Source organism: Onychostruthus taczanowskii, unplaced genomic scaffold, assembly GCF_017590055.1.
Source record: "Onychostruthus taczanowskii isolate IOZ18803 unplaced genomic scaffold, ASM1759005v1 scaffold40, whole genome shotgun sequence".
In the NCBI taxonomy this organism is placed as follows: domain Eukaryota; kingdom Metazoa; phylum Chordata; class Aves; order Passeriformes; family Passeridae; genus Onychostruthus; species Onychostruthus taczanowskii.
The window spans coordinates 6,350,679-6,363,436 of record NW_024501460.1 but is presented as its reverse complement, the minus strand read 5'-3'; the positions used below and the strand labels follow the sequence as shown (position 1 = coordinate 6,363,436).

General features: G+C 36.3%; 1 protein-coding gene across 1 annotated transcript in view; it reads left to right on the top strand.

Annotated features, from left to right (window-relative positions):
• The window catches only part of EXOC2 (exocyst complex component 2), a 111,319-nt gene that overhangs the window by 54,487 nt on the left and 44,074 nt on the right, over positions 1-12,758 (top strand). Inside the window, exons 13-17 of the mRNA XM_041413223.1 lie at positions 2,805-2,873; positions 3,151-3,308; positions 6,325-6,446; positions 9,989-10,050; positions 12,342-12,422. Of these exons, the coding sequence (XP_041269157.1) occupies positions 2,805-2,873; positions 3,151-3,308; positions 6,325-6,446; positions 9,989-10,050; positions 12,342-12,422 (492 nt within the window). The remainder of the gene's footprint in view (positions 1-2,804; positions 2,874-3,150; positions 3,309-6,324; positions 6,447-9,988; positions 10,051-12,341; positions 12,423-12,758) is intronic.

The window sequence follows — 12,758 nt, the reverse complement described above, 5'->3', positions numbered from 1 at the left end:
GCTGCAACTACCTGTGTACCTACTCCTTCTTGCTCAGATGACCTGATTTTTCCAAATCATCCTGATAATGCAAGAAGAAGGAGAAAAGCAAAAGTAATGATTTGTGGTACATACTGGTTTTATATGCACACTCTTAACAGAGTTTGAAAGGATACCTCTCAAAATTAATTTTTGATAAATTAATTTGTGGTATACTCAGTTCTGGCGTGTTTAAATTCTGAAGTCATCATGTCTATCTACTATTCTTTGCAGCTTTAGTAGGAAAAACAAAAGCCTTTGAAAAAGAACATTTGGAAGCTTATGTTCTTATTTTCCAAAGAATTGGAAATAATTTATCTACTGCTACTGCTTTTATGATGATACTAATAGATACTATAGCCCTTTACATGTTGAACACAATATACAGAGCATTATAGCTTCAGTGAAATAGATGCTATGTGTGATCCTCATTTTACGTGATAAAAATCAAAAGAAAGATATGACATTTACACCTAATGTTCAGTGTAGGAAATAAAATCAAGACGAAGCCTTAGTACTGTTGACTTCACAAAAATAATTTATTTCATAAGGGAAATGATAACCTTTCTTTTTGACACCAGTACTTTACAAATTCACCTCTTAGGTTTGCTGTGACTTTTTTTCTGTGTGCAATGAAGTAGAAAGTAGTTTCTAGAGAAACAAAGACTTGAACTGTAAACAAGATTAAGCAATCTTGCTCACAAAAATGACTGCAAGTGGAAACTGTAGTGATCTTCTGTCTTGCCTGAACAGAACTCTGTATCAATGCATTAAAAAAAAAAACAAAAGAGGTAGTTTTGTTGCTAGTCTGTAAGGTACATATGCTTTTCTATCTTTGGGCCTAATTCTGAACTTCTGAGAAATTAATCCCCACACATTTGATTTCTTCCACACCTTTGGTTCCTACAGAAGCCCCAGAAGTTCTTGGGGAGATAGGAAGGAATCCATTCCTCCTGTGTGCGCTGCATGCCACAGTCAGTTGAGGATGGGTGAGAGGAGGGGGTGGCATAAGCTGGAAGACTTCTAGAGCACCTAAGAATATCTGTCATCACAATGCATTCAAGACTGAAAGTTTGTGTTTTGCTGTCAGAAACAGTACAAATTTTAATTGTCCACAAAGAAAATTCTTTTACTATGTTGCTTGGTATATATCATCATTCAGGAAGCAAGGCAATTGCTACGTTTTTTTTAAGAAGCATCCTATTAAAAATGGTATACAGGGTTATTTTCAGTTAGCTTATTTAAGTCTTGAAGGCATTTAAAAATGTAGAAAGAAAATCTCTACATATGCATTTCAAGATGTATTTTATGTTGTTCAGTTTGTAGGGTTTTGGCAGGGAGGGGGTTCTTTTTACCTCTGAGAGATTAGCTCTATGCCTTAAAAATTGTCAGTTAGATGTGTGTGGTATTTCAACAGTTTGAAAAGTTGAGTTCTTTGAATCACTCTAGGTGAAGTCACAAATGTGAGTAGTAACCGTTGATCTCACCACAAGATAGTTTTGGTCTGTCTGTGCAGGAAAGGTTTAAGATTGGTCTTCAGCAAAACCACTGAAAAAAAGAAAATTTGTATCAAGGATCTATGAATTGCTTTGTTTAATCCAGCTGTAAACCAGTGTGAATTTAAAGTTGCTATCTGAAATTTCAAGGAATACAACTTACTTTCTTTTTAATGCTTTAGAACAGAGAAGTGGGAGTTAAATGCAGCAATAATTTGAAGGTTGTTCTCCTTGTCTGAAATGGTATAATGCAGAGCTTTAATGTACAAGAGTTTTATAGCTATGTATTTTCCAAAACTGTTAAGCAGTTTGGTTTTTCTCTAATTTTTGCTCACTTCAAAATATTTCTTTTATCTTAAAAATCTTAAATGCTTTAACTAAAGAAGGATTTTGAAAAACAGAGCATTTCAAATGAATCATTTGAAAGTAAACTGATTGTCTTTGAGGACACACTCCTGTCATGTTATTGCACTTCTTGTCCAGTAGATGTTGCTGTACAAACATAAAATAGGAGATTTTCTAAGTATAAAATTCAACATCTGCACTTCACCTAGGATTTGAAGTAACTTTTTCAGTGTAATTTACTCTGAGATCTCAGTACTCTTCACAGAAGGGTAGAACTACAAACAGGAAGACTATTAGTCAAATCATGTTTTTCTTCAACTGTAACTGTCTCATGCAAAGTGTACTCATGTTCCTCTGTTCTCAAAGAAGTGACAATAAAGTTGCTGCTTATTTTGCAGTCTCTTTTACAATTAGTAGAACTATTTAAAGAGCATTGGAACAAAATACTGTTCCTAAACCAAAAACCCTGCAACCCTCCCCCTCACATGATGTATTTCCAAATTGCCTTCGTTCTGAAATTTGTCTCCCACTTCACATTGATGTCTTTCTCTGCTCAGCTTCCATGCTAAACAAATACAGTTTCTTCATGTAAATTTGATGCACAAATGGACTATATATGTTTTAGATCTCACTAACACTGTAGTGAGAAAACTTTAACCTCAGGAAGTTTGTGCAGCTTGAGCTACTTTTATGCTTGTCTCTGACTTTGTCTTAAGCACACATTTTTCCTTGGAGTTAAACATAAGGGTACTTAGCTACAGTAAGTTGAGTTTATTGAGATATATATATATAGTCTTTGCTTACTGAAATGTCCTGAGTTCATTTTTATAATTACATCATAAACTCATTGGTTTTCACTTCTTTACTTTGAAACCCCCTTTTTCAGAATTGTTTTAACAGTGGTTATAAGATACTTACACTTTTCAATTTTCTCATTTTCACAAGACTGCTGAAAAATCTGGCCAAATGGAGAGATCAAAGAAAAATGCTAGGCAAAGGCAAAATGATTTCAAGGTAAGTAGTTGGGAGAGATGTGGTGGGGAGAGCCCTTATTTCTTTCATTTGTATATGTCTATTTCCTAATAAATAATGTTATAATAAATAATATAAAAATAAAGTAATATTTCCTAAATAATTTGTGTACCCTTATACCTCCTTTTCCTCTGTTCTCTACCATATGGAGCCACCTGTATATCTAACATTTCTCCTGTTGTATGTAGCAAGTTCATGGCTGCTTAAGCATCTTGGAAGAGATTTTTCCTTGATTTATCTTCCCCTTCTTCTGATGCAGAAAATGATTCAGGAAGTGATGCACTCTCTGGTAAAACTTATACGTGGAGCCTTGCTTCCATTCAGCCTCAGAGAAGGAGAATTAAGACAGTATGGTGGCTGGGAGATGAAATCTGAACTTTCTGGCCAGTGGCTAACACATGTTATCCAGACTGTAAGGTAAATGCATCTCTGGACCCATAAAATCATTCTATTCATGGAATGTGTGTGCTTTAAGACGAAATGTTTTGTTCATTGTGTTAAATACCCTGAATTTTCAGAATGTTAACATTTTCAAAAATAGGATTGCAAAAAAAAAGTTGTTTATGTCAGATTTAGGATTCTATGTGCAAGTGTAATTATCAGTGTCTCATGATATAGTCTTATTACATAATAATATATTCATTTTTTTCCCATAGCGTCTTATGAAAAAGTTTGAACAAAATATTTGCCTGGCACAGCATAGAGCATAGGCATTCAGTGACTGAAACACGATTAAATTCTTTAGAGTATAAAGCAATTACTTGCTGCATTTGCTACATGTCTTTCTATCTTTGTCAAAATGGGTGAAAATATGTTTTTCACTGTAGTTATTCTTAGATCACAATTTACCATTAGAGTTGTTTAATGGAAGGTGATACTGATGCTTATAATGTCAATCAGCTTATATTTTTTTATGAAATTAATGATGTACGTGTTATTAATTGCAAAATGACTCACTAATATACAAAATTTGCTTGCATATGTCTGTGGGGCCTACAAGAATTGTCATTACCTTTTGTAAAGTAACTACTCCTTTTGAGTAATACCTGGGTATGATACTGTACTTTTTATCTTGAGTTTTCAAAGCAGGTAACAGGCGAAGCACACATGAAGAAAGGAAAGGGGTATAATCGTGTAGATATTCTTAGTGTGGATGGGGTGATACACACCTGTTGTCAAGTCTGTTTAACACTTTCTGTCACTCTGTTGTCACTTAAATTATCTGTAACCACATAGAAAAATATTTCCATGTGAAGTTTGTTATTCTGGCTGTGTTTTATGGAATACTTTCAATTTAAGAAGGAACTGACTTGGTGAAGAGATATAAAGGGGCACCCTTTTATGAGAAGCAAGCCATGAGTTTCACTCAAGTTATAAAATTCTAGACTTTAGTACTGGCTTGGAAATGTAAGCAATGGTTCTCTAAAGGTTAGTTGTGCTCCTGCCATCTGAGATAAGATCCAGGCTGAGGCTCCAGACAACATGAAGACTCTTTCAGAGAATCTCCTTTTGCTTTCTGGGCACTACCATTGTAATGAACAACTGAACTGAGAGCTGGGGAAATCCTCTCTCCTTCCTACTCCTTTCCCCACCTTGTTTTCTTAGTGATGGCACTTGAGCAAAGTGGGCTAGACTTTACTGCAAAGTGATCAAAAGTAGAGAATAAAAGGGGCATCTGGAGAAGAGGAATGGAACATGTCCTCATGGAGTACTGATCAGTTATGACCAGGTCAGAAGTCTGCGCAAGTGCTGCAAGTAGGTTAATTTTCAAGCCCCCACACTTTGACAGTCTGACAAAATTCTTGTGACTCGCTAATGATGAAGGTGGGCTGTTACCAAGAGGAGTCTACACATTGCCTAAGACCTTTATTTGTTGCAAAGTTATGTAAGAGCTTAAGCCTCATTTTCATAGTTCATAACTAAAAGTCGTTATGAAGCACATGATAGAATTTTACTCTTTTCTCTCATCTCACAAATGATTTACTGTTTTTTGCTTGTATTTAAGAGTGCTAGAACTCACAGCATTAGACAACAAGGAGCTGTCCTTACATCTGTGTGACGTGATCTTAATTTTTCTGCTCCTTTGTATGTCTCACACAGCTGATATCACACATACATATTTGTGTGTATCACACAGGTGGTGGCACAGTTTTTCTCTTGTACCCCATCCTGTCATTGCCCAGTATGAATAGGTTCCAGAGAATATATTAGAACTATACAATCAAGTGAGCCGTTGCTGATAAGATTTTTGCCTTACTGTAAAGGTATGAAAGGTATGTATTTGTTAGGGTGTATTATGAGAGAAAAAGGATGATCTTAGGGATGTGACAGCTGTGTGCTCAGTGGAATCAACTCTAAAGTACAGGGCTTCTGTTCAGTCTAAAGTAACTTACATTTCTCACAGATGGGTATTTACATTCTGTTTCCTGGCTGGCTGAGATAGTACAGATTTTTCTAATCTACTAATTCAGTAGTTGTGCTGGGTGGAGAGCAGCCTCATTAATGGTGGGAGTTTTGTGCTTTGTGTCCAGTACCAGGGGAATGGAACTGGAGCCTACAGGAGGATGATTGGAAATGTTCCACCTGTTTGCTTTGTGCCTTCCTATTCCTCCACCTTGGCACTTCCTATTACTTGTACTTGCCTCAGTATGAGCAGTAGGGCAGATGGCAGTGACTGCCTTTGAATTTTCCTTGCTTATATATCCAGGAATTGGATAAAAACAGTGAACAACCCTCTGTGCCCCTAAGTCTGAGTGCAGCTGCAGCTTTTTAGTTGAAAGCTGAAATGTTAATTCTTGCAAGTAGCTGCTGTATTACTATTTCTAAAGGAAAAAAACAGAAATTAATGTCTCCATCCTCACCTGTAGTACCAGTGTTTTGTGCTTGGTCAGAGTTGGAAGCAAAACAGTGAATTAATTTATTCTGCCTGTGGTGCAGTATTTTGGCTCCTTGAATATGTATATTCTTAGCAATCTGATGCACAGCCACATCACCATTTCTGGCAGCTTAATTGTGGTTACTGTTTTCATGCAAGTAAAAAGATATCTCAGAAACCCAGTTGTGGATCTTGTATTTGACCTAGGCATTTATCTAAAAACAAAACAAAAAAGTTATTTCTGCTCCAAAAGAATTATTCTTGGATCATAGGACAGGAGATCAAGCAGGGAAGTGTACGAAGATGGTAGAAAAAAGGTGGCATGTTGCTGTGATGACATTTTTATAATCTTAGAGAAAAATAAATCTGTATTTACCATCTTCTTATTTAGATAAATAATTAATCTTCTCAGAATGGGATAATTGATTTTCAAAGATAATCCAAGAATGGAGCTGTTGTATTTATTTATGCAGAAAATGTCTGAAAAATTCAATGTAGTCATATCAGCTTAAATAACCTTCAGATTTACACTTCCTCCTAACTTTATTTCTTTTCTAGGCTTAGTTCTGAGTCTCTTACTGCACTCGAGATACCCAATGACATGCTTCAGATCATCCAGGATCTTATTCTGGACCTTCGTGTACGTTGCATTATCGTGACCTTACAACACACAGCTGAAGGTAATAGAAGGCTGCAGGTCCCCTTGCTCATTGTCATTCTTTGTGTCCCTTATTAGGCCAAACCATGGTCTGACATATAACTGTGTTTGTTACAGATGTTGTAGTGGCGGTGCACTCACCTCATTCTGTAGTCTCTCATGAAGGTTACTGGAATACTTCATTTTTCTGCCAGAAATAAGTAATGAGTATTTTCTTCCTTCAGTCCAATAAATAGAGTAGGTCAGACTTGTTTCTTTTGAGTTGAGATAGTTCTACAATGCAAGTGATTTATTTCACGATGCAGCTTTTCCATGTTGGAAATAGAATATATTTTCTTTCTTGAGGTTTTCTATAGCATGAAGAATTAAATAAGCAGTGTCCCACTCCCAAGGGAAAAAAAAAAAAAAAAAAGCCCAAAAAAACAACCCACAGGCCTTTATATTAGTTGTGTAGTTTCCAGGGCTTTTTACTAACATTGTAATCCCCAGGGTTTCCTGCTGTGTACACAACTTTTGCCATAAATGTCTGGATTGTGAAAGCCCTAACACAGTCTCTAAATCTAATATGACTCTATACCATCCGAGGCCATTCTTCTTGCTATCTTGCATTCAACTCTGAAACTTACATTTCAGTTAAGTAGATCTCCTGGAAATAAGTGTCTCTCCTAACCTCAGGGCAGATTGATCTACTAATTCTCTTAGCAGGGCATGGGATTTTTTTCCAAAAGGCTACTTACCCTCAATGTTAAAAAAAATTATGGCTTTTTAATATTACAATTTAGTCACTTTTAATCTTTGGCATATGATTCTATGTAAGCTAAGAGTTTTACTCTGGGCTTAAGTATACCAATCATAGGTGGCTATATCAAGCAAGTTTTTAAACTTTTGGTGACAACAAATCATTAGTTATCTATGGTTTATTTGTTACAATATTGATATGAATTGCATTCTTGGCTCTTGTTTTATTAAATCCCATTTCACAATTAACTTTTTTTTTCTGCATTAATATCAAGCAAGCTGGCTGAACAAGTTCATACATTGTCTTGTCTTCTTAAAACTCTGTAAAGTATAGTCACTGTTTCAAATTTCACATAAAGTATGAAAAAGTCTTTTTTGCTTTCAACCCTTAGCAGAATTGAGTTCAATTGTTTTTTCTTAATGGTGTAAGAGATTTTTTTCTTTTTACTTGTGATATGAGGATGATCTTATTGGACTGACTTATTCTTCTGTCTGGCAACTGTGAGGGAGTCCTGCTGTTTCAAAGGAAGGAAGTATTTAGCTCTCAGCTGTTTTCTTCACAGTCCTCATCGAATCTCTTAGCTACCTACCTAGCTTCTCCAGCACAGTGCAGAGAGCTCCAATATGTGACCAATGATGAAAAAATCTGTTGTGTTACTGGTTTTACCTACTTGTTGCACCAAGGCAATAGCCCAGTTCTTTGTTCACATGCAGAGATTCTGCTCCGCATGTTCTGATTGCTGGCCACGCATTCTGTGTAGGAAAAACTCTTGTGGTTGTCTGCATCTTAATTTTTAATACAAGCAGTTCATACTTTTCTGTCTTGAATCAAAATAAAGCAGATCCCTAGGGATGCTGGTATGTGTTATTGGCTGGATAATGTAGCTCTCTTTTGTCTAGCCATAACAGCAGCTTTCCTTGGCTGCTGCTTCCATCCTGTGTCAGTGAAGCAGTTCTGTGTGTTGGCTATAGCATCAAGCATGAGGAAAGATGCCTGCTTGTGCCATAACTCTCATTCTGTACTGTTGTATTGCATGCTTTATCTGCAGGCCCCTTTTTTTTATTTGCCTACTAAAGAAAATTGTACTTCTGGAATGTATTTAAGGTAGTGGGATTTTTTTTCTGCATATGACTAGGTTAATTAGGCCCTTGAAAAAACTCTTACTATTGGGGAACAAGTGAAAGTACAGGTAATGGATATTCATAAGGAGCTATGTAAATGTGTCTCAGAAGTAGCTATATCTGCAATATGTAAGTCAAAAAGGCTCCTCCTGGACTTGAGGGGTCCTAATAACTCTGAAATGCGAGTAGAGTGCTGATATAAACTTCAGTCCCATCTCTTGCTGCATGTTGTAAGTTGGTAAAAGCATTCAGATATAGTTAAAATATTCAAATGTAGTTAAAATATTCATTAGAGCACTTTAGCTTTTCAAAGATGATAAACCTGCCCACACACAGAAATTTTTCTGTTGTCTTATGATAAACACCTTGTACACACACTGGCCCTGAGAGGCAGTCTGTGTTCTTTCCCTCCTGTATGTGGTCATTGGTCATAAAGGTCATGAAAGACAAATTATGTGAATGCCAGACTAGACAGGGAGTTTACATGAATGTATTTGACTGGAATTTGATGAGCAGTGAAATATGAGAAAGAAATTTGATGGGTTTTGTATTTGTATCAGCTAAGAACAGAATGCAAAAGTGAGCAGCCACAGAAACATGTAAAGGCTGACCAGTGCAATCTAAACCCTTAGAAGAGTATCAGTTGAATTAAGTAGGAAAGTGAACAGAGTCATTATTCTACACAATCTCTTAATGCCTTTTATCCTCATTGAGCCTATACTTCTGTGAGAGTTGCAGAGTATGACACTGTAACTAAGCTTCTTAATTTAGCTACAGAAAGCACTAAGATTTTGAAGATAACTTTTAGCATGCATTAGTTATCCTTTTTTCTTGGATTTTTAGAAGAGATGGTAATTCACTGAAATTTTTGATCATTTGAAAGGGAGTTTTGTGATGTGCATGCACTTATGATGAGCAATTTCTGTGTGGGAAAACTGTATGTCAAAGCCCCGCAAACTGCACACAGTTAATCTTTGTTCTGTTTACACTTCAATTAAGCTCAAAACACAGTGATGATGCATGATGCACGCCATCCATAGAAGAATTGTATTTTTATAGTGCATAAGTTTTGGATTCACATCCCAATAGATAGTTATATAGTAAGCCTGCATAAGTTAACACCTTCTGGGTAGTAGAAGAGAGTGCTTTTTGCATATGCATTCATGTACCTTTGAAGAAAATGTAGCACCATGAATCCTTGACCCTGAGTGGAGATCCTGTGCCTCCTTTATAGTTCTGAATATGAATTATATGCTGTTCTTTCTGTCTTTGCTAAAATGCTATGCAGATTTTCTTTAATTTTTCATTAAGAGCTAGAGCATTATAGGCTAGAGACTTGGGCTCTTAGTTGAAGTATTTTATGTTGTGATTAAAAATTTACAAAACAAAAAGCCAAAGCCTTTGCAATATTCCTTTAATTCTAAGCTTTACAGTAAACTATGTGCTTCATGCAAGTCCTGCCATGTGTCATAGATGTGCTTCTCTGTGTGGTGTCAGCAGCACACCATGTGTGAGTTCCATTCTTAGTCATTTGAGAGTACTGAAGGCTTTGAAGCTTGTAGTGCTATTTGCTTGTATGCCTAGTCATTGCAGTTCCAGTGTCTGTGGTTTCTTTTCAAGTTCAAGGAGTTTTTAATAATTAAAATTTATACCTTCTCTCCCCACCCTCCCATCCCATGCTTCCCCTGTTACTCTGTCCTACAGATATAAAGAGATTAGCTGAAAAGGAGGACTGGGTTGTTGACAATGAAGGCTTGACATCGTTGGTGGGTATACTTGGTGTCTTGTAGGCACTGCCATTATTGGATTTTTTCTTTCTTTTGCATGTGTAATGAAAGTGATTTCTGCGTTCTCCAAAATTTGAATTACTTTGGACTTTATCTGTGGGTGCATATTGGTGTCTGTAGTTTTATTAAAATACGAAAATATGGGGCGCTAATTTTTTTTTAATTGTTTGAATGGTTACCTCTTTGAATGGTTTACTGGAGTAAAAAGTCATACTTGAGGTCACAAGTTCAGTTCACATCGAAATGCTTCATTACTTAGTAGGCACACTACATGGAGTTGGTCTGTAGCTGAATAAATAGGTCACTTACATGTTATAATGAGAAATTGAACTGAAAAGCAACTAATTTAGGATATTGCCTACATGCAAACAACCAGTGACTTGAAACCAAATTCAGATAAATTAGTTAGATGCTTTCTGGAAATAAACAGTAATGAGTAATGCCTAAAACACAGCAAGCGTGTTGTAGGTGTGACTTAAATGCAATCTGCGAAAGCAGAAAAGGCCTGTGGGAGGGACAGTTGCTTTGTGTATGTTATCTAAGGGAATGCTCCACAGGCTTTCTTAGTTTTTCTTATTTGCTTCTATAAATACGTGTTTGAAGTTGAGTAGGAGGACATTAAGCAGTCACAATATGCATACCGTAAGAAGGAGTGTTCTTGTCAATTGTAGTACTATAACCACATTTACAGCTTCTGGTCTTGATTTCAGTTGCTGCTGCTATGGGCAAGTCCCTTAACTTTTCTGTTTTTCACCGTGTTTATCTGCTGAATGAAAGCAGGGGGAAGGTTCTCCCACAGAAGTGTTGTTTCTTTATGCTTGTGCTGTAGCCTAACCCATCCGTATTAAAAAAACTGCTCAAGTAATTTTTGTGCTTAGAAATCATCCATTCATTCCTTGTATACTGTATTTCACTAGATACCTTTTGAGGCCATGGTTGAAACATGCCAAATTTTAATAGTGGAAGCTGACAGTGTTTTGTCACAGAGAGATTGTTTACCTACTAAAGTATAGTTTATTGGGGTAATATTAGAGCAAAGGTTAACCAGTATAAGAAAGGATCAGGCAGTCTCTTTGGGGACATTTTAAGCTTGAGGTAGAAACTTTATTTTAAGTTTGTAGGAAAGGTTGAAGACATCTCCAGTATTTATATACCAGGTAAAAGCAACTGTGAGGTACAGAAATAAGTTGGGTTAGGTTTTTTTTTCAGCTTCGTAATAGCCAAAGAATCAAATATCCAAACAACTTTCCTCTCCTGAGATGTGATGTTTTATAGTGTGGAAGTGAAAACCCAAGAGCAGCACTTTACTGCTGGCCTTCTTTTAAGGGATCCAAAAATACTAAATACATATTGTCTTAGTGGCTTTTTCATGCTTTTTATTTTGCCATGTGAGCATCAATTTTCCAATCCACCTCCATCATTTACAGAAATAAAAATTATTCCTAAGCCTAAAGTTGCTGGCATGCCATAAACTATCTAGTGAATGAAAAGCAACTTTACAGGACTTAAAAACATTTTTGTCCACTTCTTTGACCCAAATCCAGTAAGATGATGTCTCGCTTTTCTGGAGCAATGACTGCTTCATGTTGCCCTGCACAAATAGGTTCCTGCCCAATACCAGCAGACAGATGCATTAAAGAATTGAAGTGTAGCTTATCAGAGAAGAGAGAAAGACAAGGAAAAAGTGACTAATGACTCTGCTGTGAACTTGTTTGAACTTTCAGGATGAAATTGATACATGTTATCCAGACGTTCAAATTTCAGGTTTGGAAACCTGAAGGTAACAACAGCCCCTCAAACTGTTTTTTGTTCCATTTGAAGCAAGCTTCAGTCTGATTTTCTTAGAAATCTTTTGTTGAAATGCAATGCAGAAATATTGGTCATCCAAGGTGAAATTCTATTCCATCTTGGATAAAGGATTGGAGGAGGGAGTGTGTCAACAGGCATCTGTAATACTACCACAGAAATAAAAATATTTCCTAAGCCTTTTATACAAGGCTGTTGGATATCAAAGTCTCATTCAGAGAAAAAAACATGCATTGATCTATGGTAATAAGTCTGTAGATAATTTACATACAAAAGCGCATCACTATGAAAGGATCCTCTGGTAATACATGAAGTGTGATTATTTAGGTTTTTTTCCCCTCCCACTCCTTATTTGGGATAATTTGGAAATCAAGAGCTTACTATACACCTTATAAGATTTTATGTATTTGTGTAGTGTATATTTAACATGCTTATCTGCAGTTTACAACTTGTTTGACTTTCAGCCATCCCAGTTTGAACAGTGCATTATTCGTTCCTTGCAATCTCTTAAAACTGTGTTGGACTGCAAACCTGGAGAAGCCAGTGTAAGTTTTGATTTATGCTTTCATTTTTGTTCTTCTTCTGAAACCCAATAGTAATTTATGTGAAAAGAACTTTCAGAGACTGATCCAAGGGTATAACTTTCCTCTGTATTTGTTTCCCATGTACACCTTTTCACTTGTGCTAGCTCTTAGGCTTCTGATTGTGCTTCATTTATTAAGGGTAATTTGTGTTTATGGGGCAGATGGAACCTCTATTTAAATCCTTAAAACTGTTCTTCTGGAAAAAAAAATGCTACTCATGTACTTTTCACATAGCAGTAGACATTACATCTAAATTAAAAAAGGGAGAGGCCATTCCTAGGAGTTACTCTTCACTCA